General features: G+C 36.2%; 1 protein-coding gene across 7 annotated transcripts in view; it reads right to left on the bottom strand.

Annotated features, from left to right (window-relative positions):
* LOC130927452 (zinc finger protein Helios-like) overlaps window positions 1–18,628 on the bottom strand; it is a 28,514-nt gene extending 9,886 nt beyond the window's left edge. For 2 of the 7 annotated variants that reach the window (XM_057853286.1, XM_057853291.1), the window contains exons 1-5: window positions 17,086–17,558; window positions 16,470–16,519; window positions 10,584–10,667; window positions 7,562–7,753; window positions 3,638–3,805 (exon numbers count right to left, since the gene is read on the bottom strand). In XM_057853286.1, the coding sequence (XP_057709269.1) occupies window positions 3,638–3,805; window positions 7,562–7,753; window positions 10,584–10,667; window positions 16,470–16,497 (472 nt within the window). In that variant the 5' untranslated portion in view covers window positions 16,498–16,519; window positions 17,086–17,558. Of the gene's footprint in view, window positions 1–3,637; window positions 3,806–7,561; window positions 7,754–9,792; window positions 10,668–16,469; window positions 16,525–17,085; window positions 17,559–18,431 lie in introns of those variants that run through there. The other 5 variants (XM_057853287.1, XM_057853290.1, XM_057853288.1 and 2 more) reach the window with 5 other exon arrangements.
* Between the last annotated feature and the right edge of the window lie 2,309 nt (window positions 18,629–20,937).

Below are 20,937 nucleotides of genomic sequence, written 5' to 3'. Positions count from 1 at the left end.
AGGCGTGTGTGGCGGTTGATTGCAGTAACAGAGAAGATAGACGGAGAGACTTGAAGTTCTACCGTATTCTGAGAGACACGGAGAGGAGAGCGAGATGGACTGCTGCAATTCGATGAGAAAACTGGGCACCAAACGATCACCACAGACTATGTAGTAGTCATTTTATACCTGGTAAGATGCATTTAATATATATTTAGAGGGTTTTGGGCTGACAACCACAAGTAAGATGATTGCAAGGCTAATCGCTGACAACATACAGTTTCAAATTCAAGATGTTTATTTCTTCCGCCATCATTATTTTTTGAATAATATTTAGCTGGTACCAAGTGAAAGAAGCTGGCCTCGTCTCCAGATCATCAGTTAAACAGGTGTGTCCAAACTTTTTGCAAAAGGGGCCAGATTTGGTGTGGTAAAAATGTGGTGGGCTACCTTGGCTGATTTACGTAGAACAATATATTTAAACACATTTTAGCAAGCCCTTCTGTGTGTCACATTTGCTTTATTATAATTTTTTAAATTCATAATTTCAACAATCTCGCCTTTGTGGCATTCTCTTTCGACACTCGGGCTCTTGCGAAATACTGCTCCTGTGAAATTAAACTAGCTTCAAGTTGCTATAATTTCTCGCTGCGTATCTTCCCTGTAATGTTGTACATGTCAGCGTGTCTTGTTTGGTAATATTGCGTTACATCGAACTCTTTGAAAACAGCGACTGTCTCTTTGCAAATGAGAAAGACACAGTTGTTGCGTATTTTATTTAAAAAAATAGTCAAATATCCACCTATCCTTGAAGCATCGGCCATCGCAGTCAACTTTTTTTTTTTTTTTGATTGTCGCCATTTTAGAAAATTGGAAGTAAAGGGTTACACGGGGTAATGTTGCTTAGAGTGTTGCTCTTAAAGTTTTTCAAAGTTTTGTGAGAATAGGCTGAGTTTCTGTGGACAAGATAGTTGTAGATATCATGGGTAGCAGATGTCAGGCAGAGAAGGCGAAGACAGCGGGTCGAAAAATATCGATTTAGGCATCAACTATGGATCTGGCGAATGGATAGACTGAAGCTTTTCCACATAACGCCTTTTATGCAACGCATCCAATGAGTTTACAGCGTCTGAAAGCACCGGGGCTTCCATGAATTGCACTATAAATTGCACGACAAATTGAAACCATTGAGAATACGGATAAACAATGACGGACAATATGGCGGCCGGATACAGCGACACGTCATTCTGTGACGTTGGTGAGTAGGGTCTATACCTAGTGCCTAGTGCCCATAGTTAGTTGGGATAGGCTGCAGCACCTCCGCAACCCTCGTGAGGATAAGCGATGCTGAAGATAAATAAATGAATGAAACAATTTGGACAAATGGTTAGAGTGCAGATTCTTTCACTTTTTTTTTTTTTTACTTGACTTTTGTAGTTTTTGACTAGTTTTAAAGAATCAGCAATGGAAATATAAGAAACTAGAGTGCAGTTAAACATTTTTACATATAAAGAGAAATTGGCAGTACTGAAGATCCCTAAAACTACACTTCTCATGGTCGAAATTTAAAACAGTTGACCCCAAATTACAAAACTACAAAGTCTATAATAAAGTAAATGAAATGAATACAATAATGTGTAGAACTATCTATGGCTTAAAAATTAGGGTATTTTTGGAAGTTTTATATATATATATATATATAATCAAAGTAAATTAAAAATACAACCTTTTATTTTCCAGTTAACTTTACTTTTTCTTTGAAAAGTGCATTTTATTCAATAACTAGTGATTAACAGTGACATTGCATTAAAATAAAAGTCTACTATAACAAAGGAAATAAATGAAATTAAAAAGATAAATATTAGAAATACAGTGGTACCTGTACATATGAATTTTATTCGTTGAAGGAGTTGGGTTGGAAGTCTAAATGGTCGTATGTCCAGCGGGATTTTCCCATAAGAATAAATTATAATTTGATTAATTCGTTCCACAGCCAAAAAACCTGTGGTTAATCCTTCATAACTACTGCAAGTACAATTACAAATAGCAATTACACATAGAAAAACAAATAAATTGTGAATACAAATCGTAATAATAATAATAATAATAATAATATAATAATAATAATCTAACAAATTGGGTTCTAATGTGGTGGCTGTGTTTTGCATGCTGTTCCTGAACAGACTGACGTGAGACTGAGAGAAGTGCCGAAGAATTTTTATTATCACTCTTCATGTTTTGTTGTTGTTGGTGTCGGCTATGGCAGTCAGTAGCCGTGTTGTTTTGCACAAGTGATTAACCTGGCGAAGCTGGCGACTTCCTCGCCGATGTTACAATGAAAATAAAATTGTCACCTTAATTTACAAAGACTGGCAAACGGAGGTCGGAGGAGGACCGTCGAGATCGTAGACATATTCCATCATTTCCATCTTAATTTCAGTGGTAAGCGTTACCTTTTTTCACAACATGCACTAACATTCTTGGGATCCATGTTGATTTCTAACAAGAAAATCCGCCTTGCTGCAAATTGCAAATCTTGCGGATAAACAATGAAATTGCCACACTGTTGCAAATCGTCATATTTCGGGCATGTCGTCGTAATGTCGAGACAGACTACCAGTCAATATTTACGTCGGCTGTCGGAAGGATCGTATGTCGATCGTATGTCGTTAAGTGTGTGCGCACCTTGGCCACAGGGAGGCACTACTTTGCACTGCCAAGTGTCTGGTGTCAAAGGGAAGACAAAAAATAGTTTTCGATGTCTTTTTTTGTAAAGTGTGCATAGAGCATATATATGGTGGCATTTGTGTGCGTTAATATTTATTTTTTTGAGAGTTACATAAGGTAAATCGATTCCAACTTCCGGTAGCGCTTGCACATTGCATCCGAATTGTATATTTCATTGTACATTACCATTGAGCTAGTGAGTGTGTTCAGAAAACAAAATATATTATATGTTTTAATGCTCAATATGTGTAATTTTCTTTTTCTTTTCTTTTTTTATGTGTGTTAGGCGTTACAGTTTACATCAACTGTAGTGTGTTGTGGGACTGTTCAAATATTCCAAACTAATCAGTTTCCATCAGCACCAGTCCTGTTCAATTGAATATAAAACGTCATATGACCCTGACTGAATGCAATTTTTTTTGTTTTTTATGTATGATCTCAATCTTAAAATCGCCCAGCCCGAATTTACATGCAACTCTTAGTTGAGGAAATACAAAAAACCAACACCTATCAACACAGAAATACACCAAAGTAAGTTACGAGAAGCAAGCGCACTTTAGCAACTACAGTGTGCATGAGCAATTCCTGAACCTGGAAATGACAGAGCTGTATGACCTTAATATTTAAAAAATGTAAAAGAGGGGAAAGCACATCCTTTCTGATAGGAAAGTGGGTTACAGTTGACAGACTCAACCAGTGGTCCCCTCTTAACCATAATTTTCCATCTGGGCGAGTCAACTAAGATGTAGAACCGCATTTTTTACAGTCCTTGCGACAAATATTTTGTACAGTGTATAGATATCTGACAAGGAGTTTGTTTTGCCTTTTCTGTCACAGTTTTCATATGACAGCTTCGCCTATTTAGCAACTCATCTAAGAACAAAACAAATTTTGGGGTGCTAAAGGGAAGAGCCACAATGAAGCGTCTTACCAGCATGTGTGCGCAGATGGCCCGTGAGAGCATCACGGCGGCGACAGGCATAGCTGCAGAATGGGCATTTAAAGGGTTTTTCACCTGTGTGCAACTTAATGTGCCGCAGCAGGTTTCCCTTCTGAGTGAACGAGACACCACACTGGTTGCACTGGAATGGCCGGTCACCTACAGAAAGAATAACCAGGAATTTAGCTGATTGCATTAATTGGCAATTTACGGTATTGAGGAAATATCAGGAATGGATATGTGGAACAATGGGAGTACCGGTATATCGAACTCCCATGTGATACATTAAAACTGTTCAGACCATAAGGACACTCAGATTCCTATTCTCTTCGTCTAAACAGCTGAACAGGACAGGTAAAAAAAAAAAATAATAATAATAATAATACATTTAAAAAAAAAATATATATATATATATATATACTATATAGTAGGAATAATCCCATCTTCACATTGAATCGCATTGAATCGGTCACAATTAGACTGTTCTGTTACAGTAAAATGATAATTTACTGAATATAAATGTAAATAACTGTAAAAATGTAAATAAATGTAAAAAACAAAAAACAAAAAATAGTTGTAAAAACTTAACTACTGTATTTTCTGGACAATAAATCACACTTTTTTCCCTAGATTAGCTGGGCCTGAGAAATACTCAGACGTGACTTAATTAATCCCCGTATATCTTGTGTTGTTTTAGCCGTAGTTTTTCTGTAAATAATTGTTAATAAATTACATTAACAGACGCCTAGTTAACCTATTGTTCCGTAATTAGTATATTGTTTAATATTTAGGGCTGTCAAAATTATCGCGTTAATGGGCGGTAATTAATTTTTTAAATTAATCCATTAAAATATTAGACGCAATTAACGCACATGCCCAGCTCAAACAGATTTAAATGACAGTACTGTGAAATGCCCACTTGTTAATTGTGTTTTATGGAGTTTTGCTGCCCTCTGCTGGCGCTTGGGTGCGATTGATTTTATAGGCTTCAGCTCCCATGAGCATTATGTAAGTAATTATTGACATCAACAATGGCGGGCTACTAGTTTATTTTTTGATTGAAAATTTCACAAATTTTATTAAAACGAAAACATTAAGAGGGGTTTTATTATAAAATTTCTATAACTTGTACTAACATTTATCTTTTAAGAACTACAAATCTTTCTATCCATGGATCGCTTTAACAGAATGTTAATAATGTTAATGCTATCTTGTTGATTTATTGTTATAATAAACAAATACAGTCCTTATGTACCGCATGTTGAATGTATATCCATCTTGTGTCTTATCTTTCCATTCCAACAATAGTTTACAGAAAAATATGGCATATTTTATAGATTGTTTGAATTGCGATTAATTGCGATTAATTACGATTAATTAATTTTTAAGCTTTAATTAACTCGATTAAAAAATTGAATCGTTTGACAGCCCTAATAATATTATTTCTTGGTCTGATAAAATATGACACAAAATTGCGACTTTTATGTTTTTCCCCCTCTTAATTGCATATATTTCTGGTCTGTGTGACTTACAGCCTGAAAAATACGGTATATAAATGTTGCTGATAATACCGTTAGAGTATAACTGCGTTTCTAACAGTGTTATTTTGCAGTAGTTAGTAATCTAATGAATTACTTTTCCCGTCTTTGCAACGCCGTTACCGTTAGTGAGAATGTTAAGTGGCGCGTTGCTCGAATTGGAATGAATGAGGTGCGAGTTGTGTGATTTTGTCACAGCTCCTGGGTGGTGACGCCGTTGCAAACGTGATGATGATTGGCTAATGGCTCAGAGCGTTAGCCTAGCATTCGTGCTCTAATTAGCATCAGCATTTAGCGTGGCGACCATCATCTTAAACTCCCGGGCAACTTTTTTAATTTTTTTTTTTTTTTTTTTTTACATATAGTTCGTGGCGTCGAGGTGTGTACAATTAATTGAAAATAATGTAGTTTTCCTGCTGAGTGCGCATTATCATCACCAAGTTGGTGTTGTCCTTGTAGATCCTCCAATATAATAATAATATATATATATATATATATATATATATATATATATATATATATATATATATATATATATATATATATATATATATTAGGGCTGTCAAACGATGAAAATATATATATTTAATCGTAATTAATCGCAATTAATCGCAATTCAACCCATCTATAATATATGCCATATTTTTCTGTAAATTATATATATATATATTCTGTAAAATAAATTGTTGGAATGGAAAGATAAGACACAAGATGGATATATACATTCAACATACGGTACATAAGGAGTGTAGTGGGCATTTCACTCTACTGTCATTTAAATCTGTCTATGCTGTCCTCACCCCGAAGCGTCTACTTTTTCCAAAGCTAGACAGCTAGTGAACGACGCCTTAATAATCAGACTTCTTCCTTTTTCATCTGATTTATTAATAAAATGGCCTCAAACCATTGCCCTCTTTAGACTGTCGTAAAACTACAAAAAAAAGTACTCAAGCATTGTATTAGCAACAGTGTTAGCTTAGCACGCTATACAGAACTAAACATAAACAAAAAGCGTCTCATACAAAAAATATAACATTTCGCTTACTAACATAATATGTACATTCTTTACAACAACCATACTTACGGACAAATCTTGTCCAAGGATCATATAAGCACAACATTACAACGTAGGCGTCAGCCCGAGACGTCGTGCAGCCATATTGAACTGGCAAGACAACAACAAACCATGTCGCAAAGTGACCACAAGAGTTCGCTGTTTGACAGCACAAAAAGCCTTGCTGTAAAACTTACCAAAAGGCAGAATACTGTCTGAGCGGGACATGTGCGTTAATTGCGTCAAATATTTTAACGTGATTAATTTAAAAAATTAATTACCGCGCGTTAACGCGATAATTTTGACAGCCCTAATATATATATTGTTTTTTATTACCAAAAAGTCACGGTTCAGTATATACCTAGGTACGGTGGTCACGGATCGGTACAGGTTCAGTACACCAGGAAAAACAAAAAAGGCTTTTTTTCCTCTCAGCATTTAAAAATTAAAGTCTGTATACCATTACATTGTTATATTGGTGAAATTGGTAAAAAAATGCAAAATGTGTGACCTACGTTCGGTCTTTAATTTTGTTCAATTCAATCAGTTAATATAAACATGTGAAAGATGTTTTCTAATGTATCATGTGATAACTTATAGAACATGAAAAGTAACATTGGTAACTTTCCTGAGCAAATAATTACTCTTACAATGAGGTAACTGAGTTACTAACTCAAACACATTTTACTAACTCAAATACATTTTGGGAGAAGTAATTTGTAACTGTAACTAATTGCTTTTTAAAGTGAGATTTACAACACTGTACATTAATGAATCCTACTATTACAACCTTTAATTAGCGGTTCTATATCTGCAAACACAAGGACAATACTAATTGAAAAATACCTCTGCTTTTTTTTTCCAGAAAAAAATATCTCTGTAATAGAGAAATTTTTTACCAATATGCTCCTTAGATTCTGCAACTACATTTGATATTTTGACAGACATAGCTGTAGTTGTCCTGTATGACTTGAAAACAATAGGAATATAAATTGTAAACAAAAGGCGTTGTCTGTGTAATTAGATGCTGCATTTAGCAGTAGGAAGTATTTGTTGTTGTACATACTGTAACTACTCTCTAATAAGAGGAAAAAAACATGTGATCCGCAGTTAGTTGGAAACTAGAAATGTGATCATATGCTGTGACAACCATGGCTATCATGGCGTCAGTTGGAACAGGTTTTGGGGGATTCCAAGGATATTTTTTCCTGATAATAATTTCAAGTCAGCGTTATTGTCTTGGAACAAAAAAAAGACAGTGTTCCACGCCCCATGTGAAAGAAAACAAATGATGTCTGGCTGGTTTTGGGACAAATGCAATACCGTTTGGTTGTCGAGTAGTTGAATCCAATGGCATATTTTGTCCGGATATTCCATCTTGTGCATGACTTGGGCTCCCAGCCATAGATTCCTCTGCGACTGTCCCTTCTTCTCCTGTTTGGGGCTCACACACTGAGCTTATGTTGTCAGTTTCCTCACTTGTGTCTTCTTGCTTTATCTGTTTATCATTCAGATCTTCAACACAAAAACACAGATGCATAGATTATACAATTTCACTTACAGTGGGGAGAACAAGTATTTGATACACTGCCAATGGGTTTTCCCATTGGCAGTGTATCAAATACTTGGTCTCCCCACTGTAGATTAGCCATGATGTTTGAACAGAATCTCGCTAAACTTAGATTTCATTGCAGTATAATGAACTAAATAGGAGGATGCACTGTAACCTGGCAACTGAATTTATGTGTAGGAAGCTTTTGGATGGACTGACACGATGCCAAAATTAGAGGCGCGAAAGTTAAACAGGCTCATCTGGTTCCTAGATGACTCTGGAGAAAAAGAGGGCGTGTCTAGGGTACCTTCCCAGCAATGGACACCGGCGTGATGATAAGGTAAGTTGCGAAATTGTGTGTCTGTGGGTGTGGAGATAGTAGTTTTGCACATACTGTAGCTATGCCCAGTTACGCACATTTTCAGTGTAGTCCAAAATAATGGATAGTACAAAACTGCTGACTGGCCCTTTCTTCTTTTTTATTAATACAAAGCTAATGGAACAAAAATGGTAATCAGTTAATCAAATTATGGCAATCAGTTAACTCATTTTCTTGCTGTGAATGCTCATGTTTCAGTGCCATAAATTTCAATGCAATAAGTTCCTCCTTATTTAACTTTTGATACTTTTAAACAAATATATATATATATATATATATATATATATAGTTAATATTTTTTATATTTTCATTTTTTAAAAATGTTTAAATATTTTTTTTTCTACATTTTCCTATATTTCATTTTTTAAATGTTTTGTTTTTTATTTTGGACTCACCAATTTTTAGTTTTAGTTATTTAAATACACATGTATGTATGTACATTTGTCAAATAAATCCAGGCTTCAGGGGCTTAATTAAACTCAAATAAATCAATTCAAATAAAAGTAAATTGAATATGTTTAAAGTCATTAACTCTTCCTTTAAAAAATTGCAATGAAAACTAAAAAAGGATGCTCAATCATTTTTTAAAAATTTAAATACCGTAATTTTCGCACTATAAGGTGCAACTGACTATAAGCCGCCACCCACCAAATTTGACACGAAAACGAAATTTGTTCATAGATAAGCAGCCCTGCAATATAAGCTGCAGCTATCTTCACTGTTTTATGGGATATTTACACCAAAGGATATTAACAAATGATGTTACTTTATTTGACAGCAGCATCATATGACTGTCATAAGACCAAATGAACCACCATGAAGCTCTGAACCAAGTGGCTGCAAAGCGTCATTGTTTTAAGAAGCTTCATTTGGCCATCACTGCTCCCTTAGGGGAGACAGTCAACCTCTGCTGCCACCACTGTTGTCAACACTGTTGTTGTCCAACATGCTTCCTAACATGCATTGCAGTGCTACAGATCAATTAAAATTTGTGTTCTGTGCTAATTATTTCTTCAGTTCTTGTTCCAGTTGTTTAATGAATTGCTACTTATGGTATTTGGTAACACTTTATTTGACAGTGGCGTCATAAGACTGTCATTAGACAAGACATTTTGACATGACACCATCATGAGCATTAATGAATGCTTATCACAGATGTAATTCAGTGTTTTCCGGCAAATTATCTCACTTTTGAATGGATGTAAAAGATCTGAGCGTGACATAAATTGGAGTCAGTGACATAATTTTACACTTAATGAAATCGGTCATAATCATTCAATAATGCCCATGATAGGTTCATGTTATGATTATGACGCCGCTGTCAAATAAAGTGTTACCTATTAACCCAAATGAATCAACAAATAAGCCGCACTGGCCTATAAACTGCAGGATTCAAAATGAGGGAAAAAAGTAGCGGCTTATAGTTCGAAAATTAGGGTAATTGTTATTACTAGACTTCTTTATTAAATTCAGTTGTGACATTAAAGATGAGCATTTAAACAAATAACTTCAAAAATTTGATTTGAACACATAACAACAAATTTTTGCTTTGCCTTATGCAATGGTGGAAATCTGGTGGGAGTCTGTCTTGTGACCACACAGTTTATTTAGTAGTTGATTTACCTTTAAACTTTGCTTTCTTTTCTTGATTTGTTCCTCTCTTCTCTCAAACCCATGTTGCTTCTGGTGTGAAATGTCATCACTGATGTGGAGGGGCTTTGTAGATAGTGTGTGAAAATGCCAGTATATAAAACTTACTGGTCCAGATGATCCGGTTTTGGGATTTACAACAGCAAAAAATAAAGCTGTGACCATACTTGGCTGTTTAACTACAGCTTCCAATCTGACTGCATCCTTGAGCTGTCCCTTCAGGCTACTCAGCGCTCATTTAGTTTAACTCTTTAAAGTTCTATCGAACGAACTGACGCTGAAAGACAGGAATTAGCAACAGACATCATTTGCACAACGCTTATAAAAAAGCTTAGAATTTATATTTCCACTTTAGGAAGGAACATAATGAACAAGCCTCATCTTCACGTCTGTATCCTGGCAACAAGAAGTCGACCCTGCATCTTTACATCTGTCTACTCTCAGTGTGACTGACTTCGATGTTTCAAGCGGTCAATTGAGGATTACTTGAAACACTTTCTGCAATAAATGTATTTCACATTTGAAGCACATTATCAACCTGGTTCTTTCAGCTAAGAGCACGATGCATTACTGCAGTTGTTTGTCTGAGTTCAAACAGTATGTTCCTCAAGCAGACGTTTTCAGCAGAGATGTTATTTTTATTTTTACTTATTGAGTGGATTTATCTTACAGTATGAACTGACATTATATTTTGTCTTATCCTCTTTAAAATTACACATTAATAATGTGTGATGCATGTACATTTTGTGAAGCTGAGCACTCACCAGTAGGAGAATGATAGGGCTCATTTTGTCCATTTGGTGTTGATATTCTTGATTTCTCCCTAACAGGAGAGCATTGACCGTTACCTAAAAAAACAAAGAAAAAATCTAAATATGACCCGTAAATGTGTGACCAGAAAATGTTCTGTGCACTTTTGTTGATCAACGCCACTGCCTTTTCAATTCAGCTGAGCTGGATTCCCGTTGTGAAGTTGCATAAGGAATCTTAACACATTGACTGCGCTAAGCGTCCAATCCATTTGAACCTGGAGGTAATGTTAATTCTCTGCAAGCCCTCCTAGTTCAATTGGATTGGACGTCTACGAGTGACAAACTCGTTTAAATTAAAGGTAGAACAATGAAAAGAGCCGACAATTGGAGGTCTGTCATTGTCACTGGTTTACATTGTTTGTGAAATTGACTTCATGTGCAACTTTTTTACACGTCGATAATTTAGACAAAACAACGAACCGCAAATCAGAAATGCCACTGAAAAAGACTATGAAAGGCAAGCTGTGTGTTAAGCAAGACAGATTGTGAAAAAGAATGCAATGACTCTTACATTGCAGATAGAAGAAAAAGAAGAGAAAAAAATTCCTTCAGCTACGGGCAGTGAAGGTCAGTGATAATGCATTGAATTTCTCCCAATAGGCTACATAATGTAATATACATCTGCACACAAGGTTTTTCTTTATCAGTGTTTAATAAAGCACTGGTAATTGTCTCCAGTTTTTTATTTTCATTTTTTTAACAAATGGCAACTGTAAAAGTAGTTCAACGCTATAGGAACCTAACTGAACAGACGTTGTAACTATGGTATCCTAATGTCCAGCAAACGTGGATCAGATTGCATCCTCTCAGCAGCTCAGGCTATGGATAGCCTGTGTCCACTCAGAGGGAGGGCAAACCATTCCCTTATCCCCTTACAGCCTTCTCCATCGGGTCTCTTGAACAATTCAGTGCCTAAAGGCAAACACCGCAACTGACCGAGCTGTCACTTCCCGAAGGAACCAGTGTGTGAGTCTTTATTTCTACAAAGAAAAACTTGCAAAAATATCCAGCGATTAAAGAATTAATTCAATAAGAAGTAGTTTAAATGGGAAATAATTGAGGAGGGTTTTGGGTACAGAATGACTGCAATAATTGAATAACACATTGCGATAGCCCAGCTTTCTTTTACACTACGGCCAGCATTGTGGCAGCTCCCCCATGAGAAGTGCACACCAGAAGATGCCGTACATGACACAATCCTTAGGTCTGGGCTCAGGTTGCATGGCCTGGAGGAAATCTCAGGTGACTGGGGTGAGCTAACCCTTTGGCAATTCTGTCCTGGAGACTGACCTAGCCCAGATTTGTTTTAAGAACGTCCATTACTTTATTTCGGTCTTTCGTACATTTTATTAAGTCCAAACTAGGGATGTCTCCAGCCCATTTTTCAGAGGACCGTAATCGGGTGAAAAGGATCGGGTTTTTAATTTTTAAAAATAATAGTTACATTTTTTAAGGGCTAAAAAGAAACAAAATAATCCGGGAATACAATGGCATTGCCAAAAGAAACGAAAAAATATATATGTTTTATACTCTGCATCACTCCCGTAAAAAGCGGAACAGGAAGTACTGTAAACAATACAGTACTGTAACATGTTTTGAACTTTTTTCGGTATCGGATCGGGACTCTGTATCAGCAGATTCTCAAAATCAGGTGACTCGGACTCAAAAAGAATGCAAAAAGATACCGAGTCATCGAATTTTGATAATGTGCTGATACTGAGTCCCGATACGATACCTTGAAAACAGTGTTGTTTTCGTCAACAATGACGAAAACGAAAATGTTTTGTCAACTAATAATTTTTTCATGACAAGAACGTGACGATGACGAGCTTAAATCGTGGTTTAGGAGACGATAACATAACGAGTAGAATGCCAGTTTTCTTGACGAGACGAAAATGCGACATCATTTCTCTCATATGTTCACAATGCGTGACATTTTCAAATTGTACGTGGTGTATGTCAGCTTGCATCGTAGCAATGTTTGAGTCGTGCGACTTATGTGAGAAGCGCCTCTTTAGGTCATGATGTATCTTAAGCTAGGGTGCGCGCCATCTGGCTTGTTTGGAAACACGGTAAGATTTGTTTTCTTGTTTTGGCAAAAGAGAATATGCAATGTTGCTTTAGCCTTTAAAAGTATGTGCTGAGTGATCATCAGACGCTAAATGTAAATCCTAGCGTTAGCGTAGCATTTGCGTTAGCATTAGCATTAGCTCCAGAATGGCGAGCGTTCTCTTAAAACACTGGCCAGCCTAAAGAAAAACAATTTGGCTTTTCTGGTCAGAAAGTCTAGAGCAGTGATCCCCAACCACTGGGCCGGGGACCAGTACCGGTCCATTGTGCATTTGCTACCAGGCCGCATAGAAATAATAAATCATTTTTTAACAACTGCAATCTGGCCTGTGCCTCTCAACACATAAATATGCTTGTCTATGCTAATGACTACTCCAAGTAGAGATTTGTGTATGTCGCCATCTAGTTGTTGGCCACCATGACTGGGCTGTTTGCACACCTATAGCAGCCAAGTGTCAGTCAATGTAAACAGTAACGTTAGCTGCTATTGGCTGTGTGCTGCGAGTGGCGACATCTTTGAACATGTTTTTACTGGGAAAAGGCCACCTGCTGAACCAGAAAAGGAGCCTACAACCAAATCCATTCTGCATAATATGTGGCTAAAAGCAAACAAACAAGGCAACAAAAGGAAATGCACTGAGAGTATCATAACTCGCGGGGAACCATATTGCTAAAGCCAAGAAAGCTTTCACGATTGGAGAAGAACTCATTATGCCTGCGACCAAGGATATTTGCCGTCAAGTTTTAGGAGAGGCCGCTGTTAAAAAAGGTGGACTCAATGTATAGTGAGTTACAATTCACCTGCACTTCATGTATTTTTTTTAGCCCCGTCGTGTTATTTCATATTTTTTGTAATTTTCTGCCACACATTGCCGGTCCGTGAAAAAAAAAAAAGGCCCACATTACACCGGTCCATGGTGCAAAAACAGTTTGGGACCACTGATCTAGAGGCTGTTAAACACTCGGACATTTTTTTTTCTTTTTTTTTTACATACAGTTTGTGGCTTCTAAGTAGGTCTAATTCAAAATAATGTACTGCTTTGACTGGTAAGTGTATTATAATCACAAATTTGGTGAAGTCCTTGTAGATGCTAAAATATGTGCTCATCCGTCTATGCTCATTCGAAATTGTTGGAAACCTTTATCTATTTTTGGACTTTTGAATATTACAGACGAAAACATTTTTAGCAACTGTCGACTACAACTAAACGAAATTTGTATGAGATTTTGTCGACTAAAACAAGATGAAGACGAAAACATTTTGGAATGACTAAAATATGACTAAGACTAATAAGTGTCTTTGTCCAAAAGACTGAGAAATGAATTAGAAGGGCTGCCGAAAACAACACTGCTCAAAAATGTATTGATGAGGGGGGAAAAAAGCACATCCAAATGTCATGCCTTGTTTTTTTTTTTTTTTTCGTTTTTGTTTTTTTTATTGCAAATCAGTTTGTGCAGCACAATATAGGTTTTCAAACAAATTACATTAAATATTTAGTTTTACGTAATTAAAATTCCAAACAAGTCCAGCTATTAACCTTTTATTTGTACTTCGATGGATTCTCTAGTATGAATACTTATTGACAAGGCCTGATCAGGGTGTATTGTTCCAAAACATACCGTACTTAATTGAATTTACTTGTGCTGACTGATGTTAACACTGCTCAAAAGTAATTAAACAAGACAGGAGCTACACTTGCACACAATAATAATTTCTGGCAGCAAACTATCATTCTCCTGTGTGGTAGGGATGTGGTTTTTCCTGTCAACCGCCCCCTCCACCCTGAAGTCTTCCATACACTCATAAAACACACACACGCAAACACACGCGTAAATGCAACAAACAAAGATGACTCGTCCTTCAACAAACTTTGATGTTGTAGATTATTTCTTTCAATATGGAATCAATGCAATCTATCTGACAAAATTCACATTATCACATGATTTATCCTATGTTAAATAATTTAATAGATTTAAAGAGCCTACTGAACAGTACATTACAGTAAGTTCAATACATAGCATTTTCAAGCACAAATATGGGGTTAATCATGGAGGTGTTACAATTTCTATTTCAATGCACTTTGATTAACCTTAGGGTTACCTGTTGCACACAAATGATTAAATCATCATCTATAAGTACTATTCACTGTTTTTCTTGACCTCACATTCCTGACAGTCTAAATGAAGGCAATATGTTTGTATAGGTTCTCAGTCATCCACATGTACAATAAAAAACGGCAACGGTTTAAGCAAAACGTATGTATTCAATAAAAGCAATGTGATTACTCACTAAACCAAACCAAACTAAACATTGATGTTCAATAGCTTCATTCAAACAACATGAAGCCAACCAACAAGCTTCAATTAATAATTTATTTTTATTCATTTTTTCAAAGGTAAACTGTAGATGAATTAACAAGGTCGTCTAGATTTTTTTTAAAATTCATTTTGACCATATAATAACCCTAATTATAATAGTCAGCCAGTTTTAAAAGTCCCAACCAATGCCATGAACAACCAAGTTTTTTTTTTTTTTTTTTTGTAACACAGAAAAGGAAACTTAGAAAAGAAAAATGGAAGTGCATTCATAATATTTAGCAGGATCCTGCTTACTCTTATATTTCATTCATTTCAAAGTGAGCAGCAAAAAGCCTGCATGACAGGATAATCGCTTAAACTGTTTCAACCTGATATGAGAAATATAACAGTAGTAATCAATGTAATAACTCAATATAAAAGTCAAAGTTGATTAAACTCTAAAGTAATCTAAAGTGAATTTCATTTATCAGGATTAAAAAAAACAAACTGATACAAAAGTCATCACGTGACTTAAGTTTGTCAGCATAAGATCCATATCTTTTTTTTTTTTTTTTTAAATTCTTTGATGACATTTGCACGAGAAATGGCATTGCCCTTCCTGGCTGCCCAATATAACGTAGCATGGTTAAAATGACAATAGGTTTACGTGATTATCAAAATAACAATTGATGGAATCCCGCCTCTGCATGTTTTCCAGCGTGCCGCAAGTGTTTGTCATCAATTTAACTTGGGGGGGGGTTTATCATTTTTTTCCTGGTAATAAGGTCTTGTTTATAGTACAAAGAGAAAAAAAAAAAAGTTCCTGGCTTATTGGTACATTTTTAGCTGGCACCAGTTCCAGCTGTCAATAAGATACGAAACGTGCAATCACGCTGACAAATGAAAAAAACAAACAAACTGCAATTTCATTTCATCGGATATGTACAATGTCGATTGTTCGAAGCTTAAATAAATGAATGAATGAATAAATAAAATAAATAACAACGATAATAAATACCTTGGAAATTACACATTTTAAACAATTGCAAACAACTATACGTTATGAGAGATTTTCTTAACCCCCTACCCCTCACCAAAAAATGAGGGTTATACTATATGGTCACTGTTTTTGTAAAGGCATTCACAATAATAAAAAGCAAAATGCATTAAATTAGTTAAAAAATTATCCCCACACATCCATGTTCACTCTTCCAATGTATATACTGTATTTCATAAACAGTTGTTTTATGATTCACAGTGTTAATATATTACCATAAATCGTTTTTTTGGGTGGCAACACTTAGGTGGTGGAATAGATTATTTCGATTCCTATAGCTTTTAAAGGGAACATTTATCTTAGAATTTAGAATTCATTTGCCATAATGTATATTGGGTTAAATATGAACCAACGTGGTCAACCTTTGAAACCTCACGGGTCATTAAAGCAGAAACAGTAGGCAAAAGACTTACTAGCAGAGTAGCCATTGAGTGCCTCCATTTTCAGTGCTTTGACGTTGCAGCTGCAGAGAAAACAAAAATGCTTACATTACAAAAAAACTTTCATGATATTTCTAGTAATTCCTGTCAAGAAATACATATACAAAGACATGAAATAACATTTGAATAGCCCGGAATTTGGGTATGAGGTCGTGTGCGTGTGCGCCTGCATGCATATTATATAAGATCAGTGTGGATTTGATTTAATTTATTGATTAATTTTATTTTTATTTTGTAATTTTATCACTTACCAAGTCTTTTTTATCTTTCAAATCAGAATAAAATTAATTCATAGCAAACATTTTAAGTTGAATTTACTTAATATAATAAATATTAAGTGAATATTTGCATGCATCTAGATTACAACGGCATCATCTACAGTTCTTTACTGATCAACACTGAACTCATTTGAAACTTTTCGACAACAAAATATTACATATTTTATTATAATATTACAAAATTTAAAGGTAAACACTGTTCATCTTTTATTTCACCACGCTTGGTAAAATTTTGATCTACTATGTTGTTCAATCACTGTGTAGTTGAACTAACGTGATATTGCCTGAAAAAGGTGAGTTGATATAATTACCTTCAAGTGTGTCTCCTGAGCAAACTAATTTCGAGGGCTCAGAGAGGGGATGGTAGGTCGCCTCCTACTCCCTTTCAAGACCAAAAATGTCCAAATCACTTCTTTCCTCTCTTGATAGTCAAACAATGCAGGAAGCTCAGCATTGTTAAATAAAGCTATGAAAGAAACCCCACCAGGAACGTGATGAGAGCAAGTTTTAAAGTAGAGGAGAGCATCTTCCCTCAATGGTGACCAAGCCAACTTCTCTTTCTGCGTGCTTCTTGAGGACTTAAAAATACAATATCACTCCTAAAAGGTTCGACACGGACCTGACTTGACAACAGGGACTTTGGAAAGGGAAGACTTGACGAGCTGCTTAGAAGGAAAAAAGCAGAGGGATGGATCAAACTGGATCCACCGGTTCCTAAGGAATTAGCCATAGTGACAAGGAGCACCCAGTCGCTTTTCAAGGGACTGGAAAATCCGTTGGTTCGTCAGTGTTGAAAGAAAGCAAGTGTTGGGGATGTGACTCATGCTTGAAATGCAGTGCCTCACACAACTATGCCTGATTTAAAAGATTGGCTTTAAAAGGCAATTTTTAATGACAGCATCACAGATTAATATATTCATTTTTTCTTATTTTTAAAGATGTCAATTGCTTTCCTGTAATGTTGTGTTTGAGATCATATAAAGCTGTTTATAGTAATAAAATTGTGTTTCAATGCGTTTATGTTGTACAGTTAATTGATCCTTTCAGTGCCATCGGCGATTATTGACGTCCAATCGTGGTCTTTTTCATTATTCTGCTGAGATTTTAAATGAGTTATCCCTAGTAGGAGCCCAATCCATTTGAACTGGAGGTACTGGCAGCGAGTGACGTTTTTTCATTTGCTGCCATTCCTCTCAGTTCAAATAGATTGGACGTCTAACGCTGTCCCTGGGAGCCAATTAGTTAATTCATACAATTTAACAGAATGTTGCAAATATAAATGGACCATTTTTGTTTTGGTGGTATTTTTCAACAAAGGTGGTCATCTAACACTGAGTGACAGAAGCCTATAGTTTTCATTCATGAAATCATGAAGTATTTGCATGTTAAATTTATTTGTAAGAGCCGCGTCCATTACCGTCATGCAAAATGAGACTATACTGTATCTCTTTGAAGTTTGTTATTTTGTGATTTTTAATGTATGTCCTTTTCATATGGGAATTCAACTGTCATGCAACAGGTGATCGGACTGCGAGCCTGCTCCTTAAAAACCTGAAGCCTATGTGCTGAATTTCAGTTTTTTTTCTTTTTTTTTCCGTTTGTTTTAGTTTCAATATACAGATATAAATATTATTTGTGTTCGTCTTATTTCATTTACCTGAAGGATATGGATTCTATCCCAGTGAGTTGCACGGCGATCCAGAATGATTATCAAGGTGCGGATCTGACTTCATCGTTGCTCCGTGCTGAGAAAGATAGTAAGTCCGGGTCAGCTCCGAAGCTCCTGAAGCAACAGTAACCACCTATTAAGATGCGCCGCCGCCGGCGCAGTTCTTCTCCATCTCCCGCAGAGAGCAGCTGCAGAGTGACAAGTGCCACTTGTGGTGCTGGGATGTAGTAAGTATTGTTTGGTCGGATAACGTGAAATGGACCGCTTGGTACTGCGGAACCGCGCTGCATGGCTCTCACAGTCTGTGGTGAGTTAAGGGACCTTCTGGTCATGACATGAAGCCAAATTTGTTTACATCGCGCAACTGTCTTTAATTATGGTTCCGGATGTTAACTTTAATGTGAATATTGTAGAATTGTTAAACTTCCACCTGTAATGAATAGAGGTCATTTCAGGTGGTGAGAGGCGGTACAGCAAATAAATTTTATTTTGTTTTATTTAAATTAGTTAAATGTTCCGATTTTCAGAAAATTATCTTGTAGGACGTCAATGAGCCAGGTGTGCAGTAAACAAATTACCTCTCCAAAGGCTCTCTCTTGTGGTGAAGAAGAGGTGTTACACCTTTGTGTGATGAAACGCGAATGAAGACACTCTTTGGGTTTTACATACAGTAGCCTATACCTAGACCAGTGGTTCTTAACCTTGCTAAAGGTACCGAACCCCACAAGTTTCTCACGTGGATTCACCGAACCCTTCGGAATTATAGAATAAAGATTTTTTTTTTTTTCAAATTCAAAATCAATACATCTAAGATAGCAAGCTAATAACTTAGCAAAATCCTATTTAAAATTCTTCTCATTTTGACAGCGTGTTATATAACCAGCAGGGGCGTCACTAGGTTTTAAGAACAGGGGGGCTTAGCCCCCTACGAGGGGTAACTTTCAAATGCTGTGAGAAACCTAAGCCTTTCTATTTTTCCTATTGTACTGAACCCGCACTGAACCGTGACCCCCCCTACCAAGATACGTATTGAACCGTGACGTATGTATCGTCACACCCATAGATATATTTTTCAATATTTAGGTGAGGCTCTGAATCGCCTTTCTTTCCTGTCTTTGCTGTGGTTGTTTTGATTAAAAAACATCACACAAGGCTCATGGATTTGTAATTCAAGAAAAGTTTAGGGCGAATTATTATTTTTGGTAATAATAATAGTAAAAATATACTGGTCCTTCTAAAAAAAAAAAAAAAATAGCATATTGTGATTAAGTTCATTATTTTCTGTAATTTACTGATAAACATTAGACTTTAGATTCATTACACACAACTGATGTAGTTCAAGCCTTTTATTGTTTTAATATTGATGATTTTGGCAAAAGCATCGAGAAAAAACAAAAATCTCTATCCAAAAAAATTTGCATATTTCATCAGACCAATACAAAAAAGTGCTTTTTAATACAAAAAAAGTCAACCTTCAATTAATTATATCAGCTATGCACTCAATACTTGGTCGGGAATCCTTTTGCAGAAATGACTGCTTCAATGCGGCGTGGCATGGAGGCAATCAGCCTGTGGCACTGCTGAGGTGTTATGGAGGCCCAGGATGCTTCGATAGCGGCCTTAAGCTCATCCACAGTGTTGGGTCTGGTGTCTATCAACTTCCTCTTCACAATATCCCCCAGATTCTCTATGGGGCTCAGGTCAGCAGAGTTGGCAGGCTAATTGAGCACAGTAATGCAATGCCTTTTTGCCAACATCATCAATATTAAAACAATAAAAGGCTTGAACTTCTTCAGTTGTGTGTAATGAATCTAAAGTATATGAAAGTCTAATTTTTATCAGTACATTACAGAAAATAATGAACTTAATCACAATATGCTAACTTTTTTGAGAAGGACTAGTAAATATATACTCATATGTATTATTATTATTATTATATTATAGTGTCTACGCGTCTACAAGGCAATGCTTAGTTGGTTATGTTAATGCACACTCAGCAGGAAAACAGCACATTATTTTCAATTAATTGCGATTGGCTGGCAACCAGTTCAGGGTGTCCCCTGCCTACTGCCCCGAGTTAGCTGGGATAGGCTCCAGCACCTCCGCGACCCTCGTGAGGAAAAAGCGGCATGGAAAATGAATGAATGAATGAATGTAATCACCTGGACGCCGCAAACTGTATGTAAAAAAAAATATATGTTGCCCGAGAATTTAAGATGACACTCGCCACGCTAAATGCCAATGCTAACGAGGACGTTAGTGCTATGCTAACACACAAAAAGTAATTTATTAGATTACTCACTGCTGGGAAGAAAAGAAAAAAAACGCAGTTAGAAACGGCATTATACTCTACTCTACATTATACTATAACGTCGGCCCCGACATAGGGAAACACGGAGTCAAGTTTCGGTGATGTGGGCGTTCTCTATATGAACATGTGGAATGGATTGGACGACAAACTGATGGGGCTTTCTCTCTTACTCTATGAAGTGAG

The sequence above is a fragment of the Corythoichthys intestinalis genome, chromosome 12, assembly GCF_030265065.1.
Source record: "Corythoichthys intestinalis isolate RoL2023-P3 chromosome 12, ASM3026506v1, whole genome shotgun sequence".
Classification (NCBI taxonomy): Eukaryota; Metazoa; Chordata; class Actinopteri; order Syngnathiformes; family Syngnathidae; genus Corythoichthys; species Corythoichthys intestinalis.
Note: the sequence above shows the minus strand (reverse complement) of the source record. Positions and strands in the feature narration are given on the sequence as shown.